The 22,966-nt window shown below is 48.3% G+C and overlaps 1 protein-coding gene across 5 annotated transcripts; it reads left to right on the forward strand.

The window, feature by feature from the left end:
- The first annotated feature begins 577 nt into the window (after positions 1–577).
- On the forward strand, positions 578–20,955 carry LOC120952790 (neurofibromin). 5 transcript variants are annotated; one of them, XM_040372299.2, is made up of 10 exons: positions 578–755; positions 1,633–1,776; positions 1,842–2,028; positions 2,116–9,051; positions 9,135–9,418; positions 12,491–13,261; positions 16,738–16,940; positions 17,041–17,227; positions 17,328–17,493; positions 20,348–20,955. In XM_040372299.2, exons 1-10 carry the CDS (start codon positions 696–698, stop codon positions 20,476–20,478), a joined length of 9,069 nt encoding a protein of 3,022 aa, XP_040228233.2. In that variant the 5' UTR covers positions 578–695; the 3' UTR covers positions 20,479–20,955. The 5 variants fall into 5 exon arrangements, with proteins under 5 accessions (XP_040228233.2, XP_040228234.2, XP_040228235.2 ...); XM_040372300.2 differs by having other exon boundaries at positions 20,360–20,955; XM_040372301.2 differs by having other exon boundaries at positions 1,857–2,028.
- Positions 20,956–22,966: the final 2,011 nt, after the last annotated feature.

Consider the following 22,966-nt stretch of genomic DNA (forward strand, 5'->3'; position numbering starts at 1 on the left):
ACTAGCTTTTTGCTATTTTTAGAATGCATGAGTCGTTCACCGTGTGCTAAACGAAGTCTTTCTATATTCCATTTAGGTAGAGAGCTTGAGTCGTTTAGTGGTCGTTTGATGGATTTGTGGCACTTGGGACCCGCTTCGATTTGAGGAAGAACGCATTGTGCAGCACGCCTAAAGCTTTCTACCACCTCTTTAATTTTATTTTCACTTCACTCCATCATATTTTCATCAAAATTTAAAGCAAAAATTGCACTGTATCTGCGTCCAAATTGGTGTACGTTTAACAGCGCCCCAGGCGAGAAAGAGACAGACTGACTGATGCCAGCTGTGAGCACCAACAGAACGAATGGTGTAATGCATGACGTCATACGAGCAAAGCCAATGGGTAGGAAGAAGTGCGAGGCGGCCTAAAACCTGGCTAGACCGAACAACTAGGTGAGAACGAGACGACTAGAGAATTAGAGCGAGAAATGCCACAAACAACCCTGGCATTGTTTGGCGGGGGTGCGAGCCGTCAGCCGTGTCGTTCGGATAGTTCGTGCCGTTGCGCCCATCCGGGCTGCGCAGGAGTGCACGATGGGACCTGCACAGAACTTTGCCTTGCCCCAAGTGCTACAGCACCAGAACTGCGTACGCTCCGTGCAAAAAGTGAAAATGCTGTGAAAAGTGACACCGCCCAGCACGGAAACCGCAACGAAATGGCTACACAGAAACCGGGCGAGTGGGCCAACTCACTGTTGGCCCGGTTCGAGGAGCAGGTACGTTGGAAAAAAACCGCCCGTTACCACATCGTCGAGCAAAGTTGGCACACGGGCAGCGCCCCATTCGGGGGGCTACTGCTGGAGCTGGCCTGCCCTGGTGGGACACCTGCGCAGGACGTGTGCGGGAGGAGTGGGGGTCGCGAGGGAAGCTGTCAGCAGCGCGAGGAGAAGATGCAGAAAAATCGATAAAACCTGTCCCATCATCATCTGGCATGCGCGTGCGGGGTTTGGTTGGCGTTTGTGTGTGGGATATGGCATGCTCGGTCCGGGGCAGGCGCGTAGCACCATTTTTGTGAATGAATTCGTCTTTGGCCGACGGCCAGGCGGAGGCCGTGGTGGGTACGTGAGCCGGCGTAGGCGTGCGGGCAAGGGGCAGGCAGGCAGGCCGGCGGTTTGTTATTGTTTTTGTGCACGATGCTTCTGGGGGTGGGACTGTTGTAGAGTTTCACGTGGCCGATTGCGAGTTTCCCCTCCGATCGGCACCGGGAGGGGAAGTTAGCCGGCTGTAAACAATGTTCAAATGGGGAAGGTGTGTGTGTGCTGCAAAGGTAGGGGTTTGTTTATATTTACATTTGCCTGCGATGCCCCTGTTCGGTGTGGGGAGGGCCAAGCAACAGTTGCGAATAGAAAAAGAAAACGAGTTCGTTCATCGAAATGTTATTTGTCTGTGACATTCTCATGAATGGGAATCGATCGGAGTTCGCGCACACTTGAAGCTATCCTAGATCTTAGAGAAATGGCATGAATGAACGGATGCATTGGGAAATGTAACGAAAAATTTCTACTTTATAGAGTTACAAAATTTATAGAATAAATGCTTTTTTTGTATATATTTTGAATTATTTTCTTTCTTTTCATCCAATCCCCACCACAGCTCCCTTACCGCACCGGTCCCCATGGCACACAGGCGCGGCTCAGCATTGACGAAACGATGAACTGCTTGATACAGATATCGCGCTACCGCTTTTCGCTCGTCATTTCCGGCCTGACGAAAATGTTGCAGCGTGTGAACGAGATTGTGAGTATCGGGCCTACCTCCCCCGTTCGGGCCGTCCGGTAGTGCTGCTTGGAACCTGAGCCTAGTTTATTATCTTACAGTTTCAACCGCCTGCCTGCCGGGGTCACGAGCCGGAACGGTGCTGCTATGATTCGTTGATCATCATCCTAGAGACGCTCGAACGGTGCCTGTCCGGGCAGTCGAAAGATACGGCACGTTTCGAGGAAGCGATGAATGTGAAACTGCTCCTCCGGGAAATTTGCCAATTTATTGGTGCGTATTGTACAGGGAAAAAGGCTTTACTCTTTGCATCGCCGTGTCAGCATGTGTCCTTACTGTTCTGTTCCGTTCCTCTTTCAGATATACAGAATGAAAACAATCAAAATGCCACCTCGCTGAAGGCGCTCGCCTCGAAGGTGCTGTTCGCACTGTCCCAGAACCACTTCGGGGCCGTGTTTAACCGCATCTCGGCCCGCCTGCAGGAGCTGAGCACGTGCGCGGAGGAGAATCCCGACTACAGCGACATCGAGCTGATCCAGCACATCGATCTGGACGTGCACCGGCTGACGAAGCTGCTGACGGAGACGATACAGAAGTTTAAGTCGCTGAAAAAGTCCGCCCACATGATCCTGCTCAGCTCGCTGGAGCGCGCGCTCTGGAACTGGATCGAGTTTCACCCGAAGGAGTTCGAGGACCTGCAGCGCAACCCGAACGACGAGCTGAGCAAATGCTGCGAAACGTTCTTCGACATACTGGACTCGTACTCGGAGAACAAGAAGGCCCGGGCCGCCGTGTGGCCGCTGCAGATCATGCTGCTGATACTGAGCCCGAAGGTGCTGGAGGAGATTGTGAACGCCGACTCGGGTGCGCCGTGCTCGCCGCGCCACCTGAAGAAGAAACACTTCATGGAGGGCATCAAGAAGGGGCTGGGGGCGCACGCGTCCTCTAAGCAGTCGACCGAATCGGCTGCCATCGCGTGTGTGAAGCTGTGCAAAGCGTCCACGTACATCAACATCAACGACTCGAACAACGTGACGTTCCAGCTGGTGCAGAGCGTGATAAACGATCTGAAGGCGCTGCTGTTCAACCCGGCGAAACCGTTCTCGCGCGGCCAGGGCTTCAACTTTCAGGACATCGATCTGATGATCGACTGCTGGGTGTCCTGCTTTCGCATCAAGCCGCACAACAACGAGGCGTTGAAGGTGTGCCTGAGTCTCAACTCGCCGCCGGCCTATCATTTTGTCATCGTCAGCTCGCTGCTGAAGATCGTCACCCAGGCGCGGCTACCCTGGTGGCCCCAGATCGACCTGGTGTACGCACGGTCCGGCGAGCTGCGAGGCCTCTTCACAGACACGCTGAACAAAGCGACCCAGGGCTACATCGCCCACACGCCGCTGCGCATGATCACCTCGCTGACGCTCAAATCGAAGGACGCCCAGAGCCGGCTGACCCGCCCGGACGAGGGGCCAGCGCACAAGGCGCTGCTGCTGCTGATGGTGCGGCTGATCCATGCCGATCCGATGCTGCTGCTGAACAGCCTCGGCAAGGCGGGGCACGAGGTGCAAAGCTCGACGCTCGAGCTGATCAACGGGCTCGTCTCGCTCGTGCACCAGCCCACGATGCCGGACGTGGCGCAGGAAGCGATGGAAGCGCTGCTCGCCCTGCACTCGCCCGACAAGATCGAGGTGTGGAATCCCGAGGCGCCGATCAACACGTTCTGGGACGTGAGCTCGCAGGTGCTGTTTTCGATCTCGCAAAAGCTGATCCAGCACCAGATCGCCAACTACACGGACGTGCTCAAGTGGCTGCGCGAGATACTGATCTGCCGCAACACGTTCCTGCAGCGGCACAAGGATTACGCGAACGTTGGCAGCCAGATCGCGATCTGTCGCCAGGCGCACATCAAGCTCGAGGTGGTGTTTTTCATGTACCTGTGGTCGGTCGATCTGGACGCGGTCATGGTGTCGCTGTCGTGCTTCGGGCTGTTGTGCGAGGAGGCGGAAATACGGTCCGGTTCGGACGAGCTTACGGTGGGCTTCATTCTGCCGAACTATCACCTCTACCAGGAGCTGTCGCACACCTCGGCCACGCTAACGTCGCCCCAGAATGCGGAATCGCGGTACAGCTTCTTCGAGCATCTGCACGGGCGTGTGACGCTGCAACGCAACATCATGTCGCTGCTGCGCAAGATCGAACACTGCGTGAACGGCGTGCAGCCGGCGTGGGAGGAAACGTTCCGCAACTGGGAGGTAACGAGCAAGCTGCTCCAGAGCTACCCGAAAGGAAAGCCGGAGGAAGGGCAGGCGGAGGTGTTTCACCGGAGCATGGGCAAACGGCGCGCGAGCCACCAGAGCTCCGAGCACGATCTCGAGGAGCAAATCACCGAGTGGGCCAACATGACCTGGTTCCTGCTGGCGCTCGGCGGTGTCTGCCTGCAGAAGCCTCGCAATCAGCGACAGGCGACGCAAGGCTACAATCTGCCGATCGGAACGGCCGGACCGTCCCTGATGCAATCCACCACCTCGCTGTCCAGCTCGAGCTCGGGGCGCGGCTCGATGCATCCGATCATGGGATCGCTGGTATCGTCGATCGGGCCGGGCAGCAGCCAGGAGGTGCAGTACTGCCCGGTGACCCAGTTCATTGGCCAGCTGTTGCGACTGCTCGTGTGCAACAACGAAAAGTTCGGCCCGCAGATACAGAAGCACGTGAAGGAGCTGGTCGGGCAGGAAATGTCGGCCCAGCTGTATCCCATCCTGTTCGACCAGATACGCTCGATCGTGGAAAAGTTCTTCGACCAGCAGGGCCAGGTGGTCGTCACGGACATCAACACGCAGTTCATCGAGCACACGATCTACATCATGAAGTCGGTACTGGACGGGCGGCAAAGCAAGGACCAGAACGACCAGCCGGCGAACGCGGAGCATCTCGGCGTGACGAGCATCGAGAATCTCATGCTAGCGATCGTGCGGTACGTGCGCCACCTGGACATGACCGTGCACGCGATCCACATCAAGACCAAGCTCTGCCAGCTGGTGGAGGTGATGATGAAGCGGCGGGACGATCTCGCCTTCCGGCAGGAGATGAAGTTCCGCAACAAGCTGGTGGAGTATCTGACGGACTGGGTGATGGGCACGTCGCACCAGATCGCGCCGCCGGGCTCGGGTGACGTGACGATAATTACGCGCGATCTCGACCAGGCGTGCATGGAGGCGGTGGCGGCCCTGTTGCGCGGTTTGCCCCTCCAGCCGGAGGAATCGGACCGCGGCGATCTAATGGACGCGAAGAGCGCACTGTTCCTGAAGTACTTCACGCTGTTCATGAACCTGCTGAACGATTGCGTGGACGGTTCGGAAGCGGACAAAGACACGAACAATCCGCCGCTGTTGCCGCCCCGGCCGAGGGTAGCGGCCGGGAAGCTGACCGCCCTGCGCAACGCCACCATCCAGGCGATGTCCAACCTGCTGAGCGCGAACATCGACTCGGGCCTGATGCATTCGATCGATCTGAGCTACAACCCCGACCTGCAGACCCGGGCAGCGTTCATGGAGGTGCTGACGCAGATCCTGCAGCAGGGCACCGAGTTCGATACGCTCGCCGAGTCCGTGATGGCCGACCGTTTCGAGCAGCTGGTGCAGCTCGTGACAATGATCAGCGACAAGGGCGAGCTGCCGATCGCGATGGCCCTTGCCTCCGTGGTGACCACCTCCCAGATGGACGAGCTGGCCCGCGTGCTGGTGACACTGTTCGACGCGAAGCATCTGCTCTCTCCGCTGCTGTGGAACATGTTCTACCGCGAGGTGGAAGTGTCCGACTGCATGCAGACGCTGTTCCGGGGGAACTCGCTCGGCAGCAAGATAATGGCGTTCTGCTTCAAGATTTACGGGGCGAGCTATCTGCAGGGGCTGCTCGAGCCGCTGATACGCCCACTGCTGGGCGACGAACCGACCAGCAGCTTCGAGGTGGACCCGGCCCGGCTCGAACCGACCGAGGACATTGAGGTGAACCGGAAAAACCTGATCGCCCTCACGCAGAAGGTGTTCGACGCGATCGTCAACTCGGCGGACCGGTTCCCGCCCCAGCTCCGCTCGATGTGCCACTGTCTGTACCAGGTGCTGAGCAAGCGGTTCCCGAACCTGCTGCAGAACAACATCGGCGCGGTCGGTACGGTGATCTTTCTGCGCTTTATCAACCCGGCGATCGTGTCGCCCCAGGAGCTGGGCATCGTCGGCAAGCAGGTGCCGACGCAGATCAAGCGCGGCCTGATGCTGATGTCGAAAATACTGCAAAACATCGCCAACCACGTGGAGTTCTCGAAGGAGCAGCACATGCTGTGCTTTAACGATTTTCTGCGCGCCCACTTCGAGGCGGGCCGGCGCTTCTTCATACAGATCGCCTCCGACTGCGAGACGGTCGACCAGACGTCGCACAGCATGAGCTTCATCTCGGACGCGAACGTGCTGGCGCTGCACCGGTTGCTGTGGTCGCACCAGGAGCGCATCGGCGACTACCTGTCCAGCAGCCGGGACCACAAGGCGGTCGGGCGGCGCCCGTTCGACAAGATGGCCACGCTGCTCGCGTACCTCGGGCCGCCCGAGCACAAGCCGGTCGACTCGCACCTGCTCTTCTCGTCCTACGCCCGCTGGAGCTCGATCGACATGTCGTCGACCAACTTCGAGGAGATCATGGTGAAGCACCAGATGCACGAGAAGGAGGAGTTCAAGACGCTGAAATCGATGAACATCTTCTACCAGGCCGGCACGAGCAAGGCGGGCAATCCGGTGTTCTACTACATCGCGCGCCGCTACAAGATCGGCGAAACGAACGGCGACCTGCTGATCTACCACGTGATCCTGACGCTCAAACCGTTCTGCCACTCGCCGTTCGAGGTGGTGATCGACTTCACGCACACCTGCTCGGACAACCGCTTCCGGACGGAGTTTCTGCAGAAGTGGTTCTACGTGTTGCCGGAGGTCGCGTACGAGAATCTTTACGCCGCGTACATCTACAACTGCAACTCGTGGGTGCGCGAGTACACCAAGTTTCACGATCGCATACTGGCCCCGCTCAAGGGCTGCCGGAAGCTGATCTTTCTCGACTCGCCAGCCAAGCTGAACGACGTGATCGACCCGGAGCAGCAGAAGCTGCCCGGCGCGACCCTCTCGCTCGACGAAGATCTGAAGGTGTTCAACAACGCGCTCAAGCTGAGCCACAAGGACACGAAGGTGGCGATCAAGGTCGGGCCGACCGCGCTCCAGATTACGTCTGCCGAGAAGACGAAGGTGCTGGCCCACTCGGTGCTGCTGAACGACGTGTATTACGCGTCGGAAATCGAGGAGGTGTGCCTGGTGGACGACAACCAGTTCACGCTGTCGATCGCCAACGAAAGCTCGCAGCTCAGCTTCATCCACAACGACTGCGACAACATCGTGCAGGCGATCATACACATCCGCAACCGGTGGGAGCTGAGCCAGCCCGACTCGGTCACCGTGCATCAGAAGATCCGGCCGAAGGATGTGCCGGGCACGCTGCTCAACATGGCCCTGCTGAACCTGGGCTCGTCCGATCCGAACCTGCGCACGGCCGCGTACAACCAGCTGTGCGCCCTGACCGCCACCTTCGATCTGAAGATCGAGGGCCAGCTGCTCGAAACGCAGGGCCTCTGCATCCCGTCGAACAACACGATCTTCATCAAGTCGGTGAGCGAAACGTTGGCCACGAACGAGCCGCACCTGACGCTGGAGTTTCTCGAGGAGTGCATCCAGGGCTTTCAGCGCAGCACGATCGAGCTGAAGCATCTGTGTCTCGAGTACATGACGCCCTGGCTGGCGAATCTGGTACGGTTCTGCAAACCGTCCGACGAGGGCAAGCGGCAAAAGCAGGTAGCGCAGATCCTCGAGAAGCTGATCAATCTCACGATCGAGCAGAAGGAGATGTATCCCTCGATACAGGCCAAAATCTGGGGCTCGATCGGCCAGATACCGGAGCTGATCGATATGGTGCTGGACAACTTCATCCACAAGTCGGTCAGCTCCGGGCTCGGTTCGCCGCAGGTCGAGATAATGGCCGACACGGCGGTCGCGCTCGCCTCCGCCAACGTGCAGCTCGTGGCGAAGAAGGTGATCGGGCGGCTGTGCCGCGTGATGGACAAAACCTGCCACTCGCCGACGCAGTACCTCGAGCAGCACATGATGTGGGACGACATTGCGATACTCGCGCGCTACCTGCTGATGCTGTCGTTCAACAACTGTCTCGACGTGGCCCGCCATCTGCCGTACCTCTTCCACACGGTGACGTTTCTCGTGTGCACTGGCTCGCTGTCGATGCGCGCCTCGACCCACGGGCTCGTGATCAACATCATCCACTCGCTGTGTACCTGCACCAAGCCGTCCTTCTCGGAGGAAACCCAGCGCATGCTGCGCCTGTCGCTGGACGAGTTCTCCCTGCCCAAGTTCTATCTGCTGTTCGGCATCAGCAAGGTGAAGTCGGCCGCCGTCACGGCGTTCCGTTCCTCCTGTCGCCATCCGAACGACCGCTGGTTGGGCAACGAGCGTGTGTCGCAGGCACCGCCGGCTGATCGCGAGCGTCTGGCGCTGCCCTCGCTCGAGGTGATCACCGAGGCGCTGCTGGAAATCATGGAAGCCTGCATGCGCGACATTCCCGACTGCGACTGGCTGCAGACGTGGACGTCGCTAGCGAAAAGCTTCGCCTTCTGCTTCAATCCCGCCCTGCAGCCCCGGGCACTGATCGTGTTCGGCTGCATCTCGAAAAGCGTCACCGATCAGGACGTGAAGCAGCTGCTGCGCATCCTGGTGAAAGCGCTGGAATCGTTCAACGATATCATACTGCTCGAGGCGCTGGTAATGTGTCTGACCCGGCTGCAGCCGCTGCTCCGGCCGGAATCGCCCATCCATCGGGCACTGTTTTGGGTGGCGGTAAGCGTCCTGCAGCTGGACGAATCGACCCTGTACGCGGCCGGTTTGGCACTGCTCGAGCAGAACCTGCACACGCTCAACTCGCAACAGCTGTTCGACAACCAGAACATTGCCGACGTGATGATGGCGACGCGGGAACCGCTCGAGTGGCACTTCAAGCAGCTCGACCATGCCGTCGGCCTGTCGTTCAAGTCGAACTTTCACTTCGCGCTGGTAGGGCATTTGCTGAAGGGCTTTCGGCACCCGACGCCAACCACCGTGTCGCGCACGTCCCGCGTACTGACGATGCTGCTCGGGATCGTTGCGAAACCGCACCGGCGGGACAAGTTCGAGGTAACGCCGGACAGTGTCGCCTATCTGACTGGTAAGTGTATTTGTCCCCCCCCCCCTCTTTCGCTATGTCGCACCACTTTCACACACTCACTTTTTATTTGGCCTTTTTTGTAGCGCTCGTTTGCTTCTCGGAGGAGGTACGCTCACGCTGCCACGTCAAACACACCGTACCGCGATGGCCCGTAGAGTCGGGCGGTTCGGGTGATTCGGCCAGTGGTAGCAGTAGTGATCCGTCGGCACCAAACTCGGCCGGCGGTGGCCCACTAACGGGTGGATCGGGCCCGGGCGGCTCCAGCGGCTCCGGTGGCCATAGTGTGCGCCGTCAAAAGTCCTGGGATATGTTGGACCAGTCCGCTATCCAGTACGCACGCCAGTCGCACAAAGTACAGCAGCACCAGGTAGGTTCGGACGGAAGCTTGGGTTTGTTTTTCGTATTGGTGTTACCTCTGCTATCTAAACTAAATGTGAGTGACTCGCATAATCTATTGTACTGCGCATTTCGCATACTATTTCGGCCCCAGCTTGCACTAACCGTGGAGTTATCGTTTCGCGATTTTAAAGACACACTCAGATTTAGAGAGTCTCCGTGGTCATGGTGGTCGTACCAGTACCTATCAAGCCCGAACTTCCGATTAAGACTGTGAAAGACATAGTAAGCTAGAACCGCGTTGTTCCAGTCTTACAGAGAGTTACCAGAGCCTTATTTTATACATAAGGAAGATGGATAATACCCATGTGGAATAAGAACGCACTCTCGTTCATAATCACTTTAAAGTTTGTTTTACGATGTATCTAAAGCTGAATCCATAGTTCACATTGTGTCTCTGTTTGTGTAATAGCTTATACAACGTAATGATAAAACAATGACGTAAGGTGTCTGGTTACTTATTCTTAAGTAACTAGTAACAGATACTAGTTGTCGGATTGCAATAGAACGATTCATTGAAAGTAATCAGCTCGAATAACTAGTCACCAATAGTCACCAATAACTGGTAAGAGTAACTACTTAAAGTAAGGCCGCGCTCTGTCACCCTTCTAACAAGACATCAGACTCGAAGAAACGTATAGAGCTATTTGGAGGAGCACCGTAGGACAGTTTCGAATAAACAAGACAAACCTGTCAAATTATATGCGTTTTCTCGAGTCTGATGTCTTGTGCGATAGATAACAGAACGCGCTCTAACTGGTTGAAAGCAACAGGTTATCAGCTGCAAAATGTAATGAGAATCACGTGACAATCACCACCGAATACAATGAACCTATCCGTGGTAGCTTGATGTTTAGTGCTGATACTCAATGAAAGTGCGCCATGACATGTCCAACGCAACGGGCGAGTACTTGAGTCAAATCCGATACTCTGATTGACATGCTGAGCTTAATGCCGGCGACAGCATAATCATGTTTTTTTTTCTTACTGTGAACAGTGCTGTCAAATGACACTGTTTCAGTCACCAACACTCATGACTGTAACGAAGCTCAAATCAGCTACCGTATACAATTGAGGTGATCAGAGGTGAGATTTAAACAGTTGGTGAATCAATCACATGCTTCGTGACATTTTGTTTAGCACTAAACCTTTGATCACTCATTTCATTTTTTGGTCACTCATTTTCTGGCGTCGATAATTCCAACATTCATCGGACTCGGCGCATGGTCCCAATCAACAAAATGAGCATACTTTCTCGTTCTGTCTGGTTTGATGGTCTGTCGGGTCAACCAGAGCGAGAAAACATGGTCATTTTGTTGCTTGTAACCACTCGCACGCATCGCATATCTCCCATGACTATCATGATGATCACCGACAGAAAATGTCGCGACCAAGTGACTGACCAAGAGTTGGTTGCACAAAATATCACCAAGCATGTGATGACCGCAACAACTATTTGAGTCTCACCTCTGATCATCACAGTAGAGCTCGTGACGCTGACATTATTTTGTTTCCTTCAGAATTTGTCATGACTATGTCAGTGACATTTTGCAGAACTGTTCACACTAAAAAAAGGTCATGACATAGTGACTGTCCAAGCGTTGGTTAATAAAATGCCAAGAGGCATGTATTGGGCACACCAACTGTTTGAGCATCACCTCTGATTATCACAATTGAGTACATGACGCTGACTTGGATATTGTTTCCTTGAGAATGTTTTATGACATTGACAGTGACATTTTGCAGCGCTGGTCATCGTAGTCGAATACATTGAAAGGGTAAAATTATCTATTATAAATTAACTTTTTAACAGTAACTAGTTACAAACAGCTATTTGGCATTAATTAAATTACAAGGATGAACGTAATTAGTGAAAAATAACCTGGTAATCGGAGCGATTCTTTACTAGTAACTGATTTCTAAAAAAGTATTTTACCAGTTATCAGGTATTTTGACCAGTTTCAAAAGATTATTCGTTTCTCTAATTTAAAGTCATATCCTAGCAACTAAAAATGACTCTATTAGAGTCTTTTCTACTGGAAAACGGTCAAATTGCCACAGAGCGTCGCACAATCGTCTGTTTTATTGGCGCTTATTCTCTATCGATCTGTCCACACTTCCACCTACTACAACTCGGCTCATTTCAGCTCATATAGATTGTACCACGGGCCCCTTACCACACTATTTGACTCCTCCAAGCAATCTGAGTGTAAGGTAGCATTGATGGTGTAAACTCCTTCTTTCTCTTCCCCGTTTGGTTGCTAGATTTCGGGTCTGGTAAAGATCGTGTGTTCTTCAATAGTTTCATTTGACAGTTATGATTTGATGGATTCCCATGTTTTTTTGTTTGTTTAATACACGTTTGAAAAGGATTGTTGCTGTTAAGTGCTCAATAAAATATAATCGTTGCATTTCACCGGTAGCTATTGTACATACGTGATTCATTAATTGTACATACGTTAGAACCATGTTGTCATACCATCTACTCTTTCTTTCTTGCCCATCAATCCAGTGTATCGTAATCATTATCATCATCATGCACTACATAATAATTCTGTGTGTATTTGTTCACCCTTGTACATATATATGTATATAGGCGTTGGATGAGTGAGTGGGGTTTGTAGTTACTTTTGTATTTAATGTTACGAGAATGGGGTTAACATGTTCATACCGTTTGTCGTTTGTCGAAATCTCGATCGTTTCTTTTAGCCTAGAAGTAGAAGTTGTTTTGTTTCTGCCCCTTTGTGTAACTTGTGTAAACGTGCTCTGGTCTGGGCTAATCGTTTGAGACACACAACCACACCCGCAAACATCTACAAAAGATACACACTCAACAACTCGATGCAGTGGAAGAAAGGGGGAACATCTGCTTATTTTGGCATGTTTGAAATGCTTCACAAGACGATGAAGGACTATTGACTTCATTCAATAATGTTACACAAGACGATACACTCTACTGAAATGCACCCCACGGGGCGGCAATCGAAAAGTCCCACAAAGAAACAAAAGACAATGCCTTCCTCCCTTTTGCCCAATCTTATAGGAACCGGTCGTTATCAGAGGAAAGTCGTGGAGAAGTCTCGATTCGGCGCACAATCCGCACCTGGGAATGATCAGTCATTCCTCTTTCGTTACTCACGGTATCAACACTACTACCAACAACATCAACAACATGATCACCATGATCAACATGAACAGCAACACTTCAAACTCCATCACTCCAGGCATGCCTAACCTCAACAACAACAACAACAACAGCTCCATCCTTACTAACATCATCAGCAGCAACAACAACAACAACACTACTAACACCACTTCCACGGCCGGTAGTTTCGCTAGTGCTGTCGCCACTAACGCTACCACCGTCGCTGGCCCGCTAGGCGTCGGTGCGTACCAAAGCCAGCGGAACGATTTTCGGAACCGCCGCTCCTCGTCCGAACCGGTCAACCATGGGCAGATGGTACTGATGAACCCGAACATTGCCAAACTGATCGCGCTCAATCAGGGCCACACGCCCACCTACGGCCATGGAGGTGGTGGAGGTGTTGGTACCCACCAGCAGCCGAGCCAGGTCGCCATCGCTGCTGCAGTAACGGCTGCCGCGGCAGCCGCAGCGACGGCGGGTGCGGCCGCCGCTACTGGCACACAGTTACCACGGCCAACATCTCCACTGCCGCCGGCGGTTCCGACCGTACCGGTGACCACGGACGAAGAAGGCTCCGAGCAGGCGCGGGACGCGACAAAGCAAGGGACAAACAAGGACGAAAGCGAAAACTTTATCGTCGACTGCTTGCAAGACATATCATCGATCAAAGTAAGAGCGCCCGCAAAAACCGTTTCTGTTACGCATCCCACCATATCTTCCGTCCGTCTGTCTATGTTTTTTCTTTCTCTCTTTCTCTCTCTCCTTCGAGATACTTTGCTAGTACTACTACTACTACTAATTACTACTAATTACTACTAACTACTGCTGGCTCTACTATTACTATTCTATACCTCAAAATTTGAATACAGTTCACCACCCGCTACCATTTACACCTGGCCACTATCCACTACCACTACTATAACAAACCAATTAACAACTATTCCAATTCGTGCTATGTATGCAACAACAAAAAAACTCAAACGCTCAAACGTTCAATCGGTTGTTGTACTAGTGCTGATGATTAAACTCCTACGTACTTCTCTGTTGCTTCTCTACCTCGTTAAATTTGATTTCTTATTGATGTATTGTTGTACCTGTACCATATTCATACATTGCGTGTGTGATCATCTTGTGCGAATGTGTTTATAAATGTATGTATACCCGGATTATGTTGATGTTTTTTTTCTTCTCTCCTGTGTATCAGTTTATCTACTGTTCAGTGTTGTATTTCAAGGGGGTACGGTTGTTGTAAATGATTACTATTGTTCTAAGGGCGATCGTGTGCTGTGTATGGTATTTTCTGCAAATCTTTCCAAATTATCTGGGCTCGATGTGTTGTAAGCTTATATTGGCAGTTTGCACGCGGTATTGTGAACGGTTGCTGTGGTGTAAAGGATAACCACGCAGGATCTTGCATGACTGGATGATGTATCGATTCCCATTCCGAGCGCGTTCAACAATCAATAAAATACTTCAAAATATATGACCTTATAGTAAAATTAAGCCTAATGATATGATAAACCTTCTTTGTGTATATGTGACACAGATCTGAAGATGAAGAAAATTGGCTGATTTATAAATTATTTACTTTATACATTGAACTCTTCGTCTACAGTTTCTTTCAAAAGAAGAGTTCCCTAAGAGAATGTTGTTTATGTTGTAGAAAATCTACAATTGCAGCATGAATCGGGTCAGCCTTTCGTGTCTTTCGTGTCTGGGTTGTGTATTACCTGTTATCGATTGACAAATGTGTGTATTTGTTTATTTACGTGCTATAATATGTTTAAGTTCAAACATTAAAGCATCGCTTCAAACTGTATCTTACCTTTTTGAGGGTATATTTCAACTTTACTAAAAAAACAAACATGCATTAGCTGACGGTATCGGCCACAAAACGAATAAGAAATAGAAAATATAATGTTAAGCTTGGCAAATGTGTATGTCTGGAGTGTTGAGGTAATTTGAGGAACCAAATGTCAAATTCCATTAAAAAAATATCTGAAAACTTAGTCATCCCTCTAAGAACTCGAAAATATTGCAAAAGCGAGAGGTAAATCTTGCCTCATATTGAACCCATTATTCAATATTCTAAGCTTGTGTATACGTGGTATTACTTTGATATTCTTTTTCTCTTTTCTTCTTATCCCAATTCTACTTTGCTCCGCCACCTCACCGCTCATCGGAACTCAACGATGAGACTGTTGCAATGCTCATAATAATTACTCTAAATACATAACCACACTCACATGCACGGACTTGTTTTCGTATATACAAACATGCAAAACTTAAAAATTATAATTTTTGTAACACGTTCCAATGTGCCACATATTTCATGTCACTATTTACCTTATTTGGGTTATGTTTTCATTTCAATTGTTTTTGTTTAACCTGTGTTCTTCTTTTTTGCTTTTGGGAATTTGTTTAAATTACTTCTTATTGTGTCTATATATATATATACATATTACCATGTCTTGTCTATACTATCATCTGATTGTTCTTATATCCTTCTATCTCTTTCTATTTTTCTCCGTTAATACGCCTCTTCTTTCTCTTTGCATGGACAATATACGACAATTATCAATGTTCCGGCAATGTTCGCAAATAATTGCGTTAATTCAAACCATATCTGTCTGTCTGTTTGTATTTTTGCACTGATGTTTTTATTTTCCTCTTTCTAAATGTTTCTATAATCTACTGTTTTCTTTCACTGTTATTGCCTTCTTTTTACATTTATTTCCCTTTTTTCATTTTTTTTTTCATTATGAACACAAATTCTGTTTTTGGTTTTATATGATATATGTGTTGTATGTGTTTTCCTATCATTTCCCCGTTCAACATAATATACCTACAAAAAACAAATGGAAAAATTTCCCACACTTCCCATTAAAAAAAAAAAAAGATTGCACGTATGCTGTTCAAAACCCACCGATCCTTCTCCGTTCCAACGACCAAAGAACGCCTGGGTAAATCAACGCGGATTGACAATCGTCAGAAGGTACCGGAAGCTAGAAAACAGAAAATAAACAGAAAAGCTAATTAAAAAATCAAAACAAAAAAAAAACATGTAGAGAATGTAAAAAATCGTCCTGCTGCATCTCCTTCTCACACCTTTCTGATTAGATTTGATGTTCACTTCTTCACTTTTCAGATATGTTTCTTTCTGTCACTGTTTTGCTGTTTATATAATTGTGTTTTACTCGCGTGTTTTTGTGTTAATGAATATTTATCTCCGTGCACTTTGATTATTGTTTTATGTTAGTACACTGTGTGCTTTCACTGCTTTTTGGGTTTCTTTTGTTATGTTTTAGGTTGTCTTATTAAGTTTTCTTTTGTTTATTTACTATCTTTTTCGTTGTTTGCCACTAACAGGTGTACTTAAGTAAATTATCTATTTTGTTTTTATCATTTGTCAATAACTTACAATGCTCGGTGGTGGGATTGTTTCAGAACGTTTTGTTTTACAAATTATGTACTGTGTATATTTGTGTTGTGTATGTCTATATAAGTGTATGTATGATATTTTTCTGTTAGTTTCTGACCTTATCTCACCGGAGTTTTCTGTGCTCCCTTTATCTTTTATTCTCTCTGTTACTCTGTCACACTCTTCTTACTGTATATTTCTTCTGTCAGTGTCGATGTATGCCTTTAGTGAACTCTTATTCCGTCTAGTGGTACCTCGATCGGTAGCGATCGAGGCGCAGGTAGCGAAACTTGCATTAAAAACACTGCAGACTCACCTAGTCTGCCCTGTCTATCTGTCTGTCTGTCTGTCTGTCTGTCTGTGTCTGTCTGTCCACCTTTCTACCTATTCTTTTCTATGCTCTCTTATACATTACGCGTGCTTTTAAACCCAAATTGTAAAGAAAGCATTAGGCAAAACAATGAAGTATGTTTACCGATAATAAAACCCACCGCTCGGGAATTGTGCACCATTTAGGCATATCTTTCTTGCAAACACCACCCTCACCACACCATACACACCGATAGTTTTGCTCACTATTCTGCGACCCACTTCTGCCGGTCGGCTCTCTCTTTTCCTTCAGTGCTCTTCGCTCTCCGTACCGAGACGAACCGAACCCTTGTGCTCTAATCAATGATTTCTTTTGCGCTTACTTTATCCTCCGCACGCCGTAACACCGTACCAGGAACGTGGCTCACGGTCGTCGGTGTCGAACGAGTCGAACGTGCTGCTCGATCCGGAAGTGCTGCCCGACTCCTCGACCCAGGCGCTGGTGCTGACCGTGCTGGCAACGCTCGTCAAGTACACGACGGACGAGGCAGAGACGCGCGTCCTCTACCAATACCTGGCGGAAGGATCGATCGTATTTCCGAAGGTTTTCCCGGTGATGTGAGTGATGGAAGTGATGCTATGGGAGGAATTACGAAGGAGTGTGTTTGTGATGTTTTTCTCTGTTTTTTTTTCTTCTCTCCCTCCCCCCTGCACACAGTCACTCACTGCTAGATCAGAAGGTCAACAATGTCCTGTCGGTGTCGAACGATCAGATCGTGCTGGCATCGGTGCAGAGCATCATACAGAACATGCTGGCGAGCGAAGACGCTAGCCAGCAGCCCCTTCACTTCCTGCAGAGCTGCGGTTTCGGAGGGCTGTGGCGCTTTGCCGGACCATTTACCAAGGTAGGATCATTTTTTAAACTTCAAAAAAAAAAAAACGACAACGACGCCATCGCCCGTAATGCTGCGTTGTTTATTTTCTATTCTCCCCCACTCCCCACAGTACAACATGATGGTGGAGTCGTCCGAGCTGTTCGTCAACTTCCTGGAGGCGATGGTGGAAACGTGTCTGCCGGTGGAGGAAAGCACCCCGATGCCACCGTCCCCCCGGCCGTACAATCTCAGCTCCAGCCTGAGCAGCCTCACGCTCGGCTCGCCGACGGATAAAGGTTCCTCCTCTAACTAATACTAGACCGAGATGTTCCTCTGTTTTGGTTCCGTTTCGCTGTTTTCTCGATGTGTTGTTACCGATGCTGCCGCGCGCCGCAGTAGCAACGGCGAACAGGCCGACGATCGTGACGATCACGAGCACCGTCCACGGCCGTGGTCGGACAGTTTCTACCGGCGGCTGCGGTCCCTCTTTACGCGCTGTGTCGATCATTTTCTGTAGAGCCAGACACACGTGTGTCTCTTATTGCTGTGTTGCTACTTCTTTTGGACGTTTCCGTGTGGTTTTTTTTATATTTTTTTTTCATGTCATCGTACACGCGTGTACTGGATGACGATCGTCCTGGCAGGCACCACCATCTCACATATGTTTCACTATTACTTAACATTACAAAGTGAGTGTTTGTGAATGTGTGTGTGAGATGGTTCAATTAAGTAGTTTATTTTTACTTTACGATCCCTGTTTTATTATATGTTTTTTTGATCTCTTAATCTTCATTATTGCATTGCTGCAGTAGTTTTCTACGCTCTGTATGTGTATATATATGCGTGTGTATTTCTCTCCTTCTCTGTATATGTGTATGTGTTTTCGGTATATCTTTGCGCGTGATTGCCAGCGCTTCCTCCCCTTTTGTTTTGGTGGTATTGTTGTGTGCGTATTACACAGAGGAATTGGATCTCTCGACAGAAAAGCAACACCTGACATCTCTTACACCTTCTTGTCCCGATTGTACCTGCCGCGAATCAGTGCAAAAGCACACCTTATAATAGAAATGTCGGAAAAGAACATTGTCCATGCATTGATCTTACACCCATCTTCCCCAAGCAGCTGACCAGAGCAAAGCTTACAGGGTTTCTCTCACCAGTCTGCGCAACACTGCAAGCAGATGTTTCAAACTTGTCTATTACGTTTCAAATCATCGGTTGCTTGGGCCGACATTCGGCAAACAATTTGTGCAATATTGAAATGGAATGCTACTGGCCGGAAACGATGCTTAGAATGTTTGAGAGCTGGCTAGAGAGAGAGACCCTCCCATAACACGTGTGTCTTACCCTTTATATGTCCCCATTTTTGTTACGTCTTAAGTAGTGAAAGAAAAGCCATAACAACGTAAGCAACGAGACGAGCTATGTGGCAGCTATACGCTATACTCTGTAGCAGACGGACTGCTCAATACTAGATCTGTTAGTTAGATTATGTAGCTGTTGTTAGTCACATTAGCTGTAAATTACTGCGGCTTGCTAACCAAGCCAACCAAATGAACACAAAACAAAGGTACCAATGTTTAGGCTGTAAGAGTCTCACAGTACATAATACCGTGTCCACCGGAACGATGAAATGTTCGGAACGATACGATTATCTGTCGAGTTTAGAGAAGCAGGAGAAAGCAATCACTAATTATAGAGAGAAGGCGAGCGAGTGAGAGCAAAGCTCTTTGCTTAGGTTATTTGCTTGTTAAGATATCTTGTTCGATGAGAGAACTGTTAGTGCTAGAGTAGGGAATGTTGTTGTACAAAAGCGTGGCGCAAGGGCGCCTATCGCCATATGACCCAAGTGACCATTACACCATCCTGTATGTATCCACTATATCCTAGCAATACATTTATTTATTGTTATCATCATCCGCGTGTGATCTCAGTGACTGTTTCGCGATGGGTTCGCGCTTTTGCGCCATCTTCGGGTTCGTCGCCTGTGCTCTGTTGGTAGCAGAAGAAATCCTTAGTCACGCGACAGGGTTTGCCACTCGCTTTGGTGTATACGTTCTATTGTATTACATTTTACATTATATTTTCATTATGGAACCATTCTAACGATAGTAGACCGCTGGCTATCGAATTATTGTATGTGTGTATGTGTTTCAGAAAAAAAAAATCTTGTTTCAGATTCAAAATCTACAGGGATTTTCAAGGGTTCTGATACTTTAGGCACACTGTCTGAATGCTTTCGCACGGAAAGTGATACTGCGACGGGAAATGATAAGCTGAAATGATAAGTCATTTTAATGAAGTTTACAGGGTTTCCCACGATTTATTGGTTGCTTCCCATATTTTGTTGGTGTGTTCCCACGAATTTTTGGGCATGAATTTGTTGGTTCAATTGTATTGATATCCAATCGGACGATACCAATAAATTATGGGAACCGACCAACAAATCGTGGGAAAAAACCCTGTATGTGTTGACGTAGCTTTATCACCTGCGCGCCAAAGCGTACCACTTCACATGCGAAAGAGTCCAGAAAGTGTGCCAAAAGTATCAGAATGCCTGAAAACCCCTGCAAGTTTTACGCATTTAAAACTTGTTCAACATCCAGTATATTTGAAGCATGATGCAAAATTGTTGATCAATAATCTGATGTTTGACATAATTTTCATCCTATTTATTGGCTGCTGCATATTTGCTATCGGTACCATTGACGGAATATTGCTATCTCCTAATTATTGGCTTTCCGCTTCTATTTTCCAAATCTTTTTGATTTTCTTCTCTTCCCTTTTCTATGTGCTTTTCCGATGTGTCTCTTTTTCTTCCCTCTTATTCCTTCTTCTTTAAATGTTTTGTCATTTTACAAATTATGCATACGGACATCCCAACTTTAAACCACCTTTTTGCTCAATGTGTTATGATGACTGTGTTCTACCGTTCCTTTCCATCGATAATTGCAACATTTTTACTTTCTTGTTCGAACATGCGGAGGTTCGTCTTTCGCTGTTCCACTTTTACGTTTCCGTTCACGTTTTTTTACATCTTTCTCGGTGTATTTGGTTGTATGTGTGTGTGTGTGTTTTCTTTTGGGACATACTTGGAATAAACCGATCTTGTTCCCTCCGGCGCACGCGCGTTCCTGTTTTAATTCGTAGCGTTCTCATCAGAATCTCTAGATCACGATGGGTTCAGTGGCAGCGTTAGCTCGTTGCGGCGTGCCTCCTGCAGCAAGGCGCGGACCGGCTCGAAGCACCGCTTCATCGACAGTCCGACGCACAATATCTAGTCAGAGATCTGGTGGAGCGCCGGCCGGATACTGCCCTCGATTGTGGCCGCAGCAGTGAGCCGTGCTGGAGCTTCCACCATCACCACCACCACCACCACCACCACCAAGAACACCACCGATGATACTGCTGATCCCCGGCGATCGCCTACTACGACTCAGCGACCCATGATCACGAACGAACAGCGGCCCTAACTCCACCAAACCGATACCGCGGTGTTTGGCCGCGAGAAAAGACGACACAATTGACAATTGATTGGAAAGGTTATCATGACAACAGAGAAACTAACTACGCTGTGCAAAGATTTTACATCAGTGTGCGCGCGTGCCTGAGTGTGTATCTGTGTTTGTGTGTACCCATTTGTGTGTTGCAGAGTGAATGCAGAGGGAGGTCAACTAGTGAAGGGGGCAAATTGATTTGTTTCCGGAATCGAATTGATACGATTTCGGCTGACTTCGGGTGATTCCGGTCGAGTCCGGACGACTCCGGACAAGTTAATTTTACAATGCAAATCTAAACAAACGAAAGTTAAGCGGCGCAAGCCGCAATTATACGGATGCTTATGATCACCATGTTATGAGTTGACGAATGGAAAACTACACTTTAAGGGATTTTTTTTTAATATTACGATGGAATTAGCTGCCATTACTGCAGGCAATGCACTTTGATTTGAGCTTGTTTGGATTGATCCATCCTGTTTTAACACATCCAGGCTCATCCAGAGCCGTTCGTAATCAACCGGAATCACCCGAAGCTAACCGGACCTAACCATTCAGAAGTCATCCGGACTCCTTCGGATCCGTCATCGTCTGCAGCCCTCCAAAGTTGGTCGCCGGATTCTTCCGGATTCGTCCTTGGACTTGGTTTTGATTCTGAGTAGGATTCAGTGGATATCGGAGTGGATCTGCTCCGCATAACACATCACTAATCTCTACACGCCGTAGCAATTCTGTGTGGTATCAGTACGTCATTTGTAACAGAAGGGTGGACACTTCCCAACCCCATGCACCGGGTATTTGTTTGCGGATGTATTTGCGCCCAATCGTAGAATGCTATTGGAATATTCATTGGGCGTAGTGTCGAGTGCAGTGGTCGGCAAACTTTACGGCATAAAGAGCCAAAATCAGCAACTTATACCGGTCAGAACTGCATGTGTAAGAATCAAATTGATGAACTCTCCACTATAATGTATAATGGTTCAAAGAACGGAGAAAAGCCCGCCATCTAGCGATCACTTGATCTAGTGCAAAGCACTATTTCTTAGGGACAAACAAGCGAGGTTCCGAGATCCGGAGCGATAACGCTAGCGAAAAATGGTGTGTTGGGTAAACATTTGAAATGTTGCATACATCCTAAGATAACGCAATACAGCCTTTTCAAGCTGGACAAACGCGTGAAAATGAAAAAAACAGGCAACGCAAGAATCGAAACAACTGAATCGAAATAATTTTCATTAGTAAGATTGCAAAGAAAAACAACAACAACAAACAAACAAACGTTTAGTACAATGTTTAGATTACGAGATGATACAATTTAATCACTCACGTTAAATGTATATTTTATATATGAATGGATTCTATCAATAAATGTTTAACATCACATATAGTAAAAAAAAAACACATTAAAAAACTGGAACGGATTAATGAAGGGTTTAAACATCCTTCTCTTTTTTTAAATAACATTTATATTTTAGTTTTTTTTTTAATCAAAAGTGAGTTATTACAGATTCTCTAGTACAGTAATGCCCTGGCACTTCAGATACCGAATTTTGTAAGTTCGCCAAAGATTTAGGCTTCTATGTATGTATAAAGTTTCTTAAACCTTGCAAGAATCATGATACCCTTTTTGAAATCTCTAAATGTCTCAAAAGATTGATTAATCCCTCTGTTTAAAAATATTTCCTTTATATTCCAAATATGAATGCTACTTTCATTCATATTTGACAACAATTCGTTTACAGGAACGTAGACGCTTTGGAGATTGAAGAATACCTAGAAACTTATTTATTTTTAGATATTATTTAATCCTTCGAGATAAATGAATCTTAAAACCTTCATGAATATCCAGAACATCAACATTGAATGAATGAATAAATCTTCACAGGCACATGAGTCTTTTGAGAGTCATATGAATATTTAAAAAAATCAACTTTTAGATTTTAGATCCCTGATTCGTGACTCAAGATTCGTATAAATGAATCTTTTAAAAGATTAATGAAGTACAACACTATTCGAAACATGCAAGACTTATCTCGTAAGGAGTTGAAGTTGTTGCTGCTGTTCCAATATCCAATATCAATAAGCGTATATCATCATCAACGCAGAACATCCAGGACAACTACGACGTAACCAGGAGATGCTGTTCCGTATCCTACAGGTATGTTTTCTCAATTCCAAACACCCAATAACCCCATAACTGCACTACCAAAAAAAAAACGTGTTTTCTTTTTTCTGTTCTTGGGTTTTTTTTTATTTGAAATGAAACATTTGC

This window comes from Anopheles coluzzii, chromosome 2 (assembly GCF_943734685.1).
Source record: "Anopheles coluzzii chromosome 2, AcolN3, whole genome shotgun sequence".
Classification (NCBI taxonomy): Eukaryota; Metazoa; Arthropoda; class Insecta; order Diptera; family Culicidae; genus Anopheles; species Anopheles coluzzii.

Bases quoted from the DNA above. Each gene is read 5' to 3' on its own strand.
- LOC120952790 (XM_040372299.2), top strand. From the start codon at position 696: ATGGCTACACAGAAACCGGGCGAGTGGGCCAACTCACTGTTGGCCCGG. The intron at 756-1,632 runs GTACGTTGGAAA...TCCCCACCACAG, and splicing joins TGGCCCGGTTCGAGGAGCAG to CTCCCTTACCGCACCGGTCC. The intron at 17,494-20,347 runs GTTCCTCCTCTA...TTTAATTCGTAG, and splicing joins CGGCTCGCCGACGGATAAAG to CGTTCTCATCAGAATCTCTA.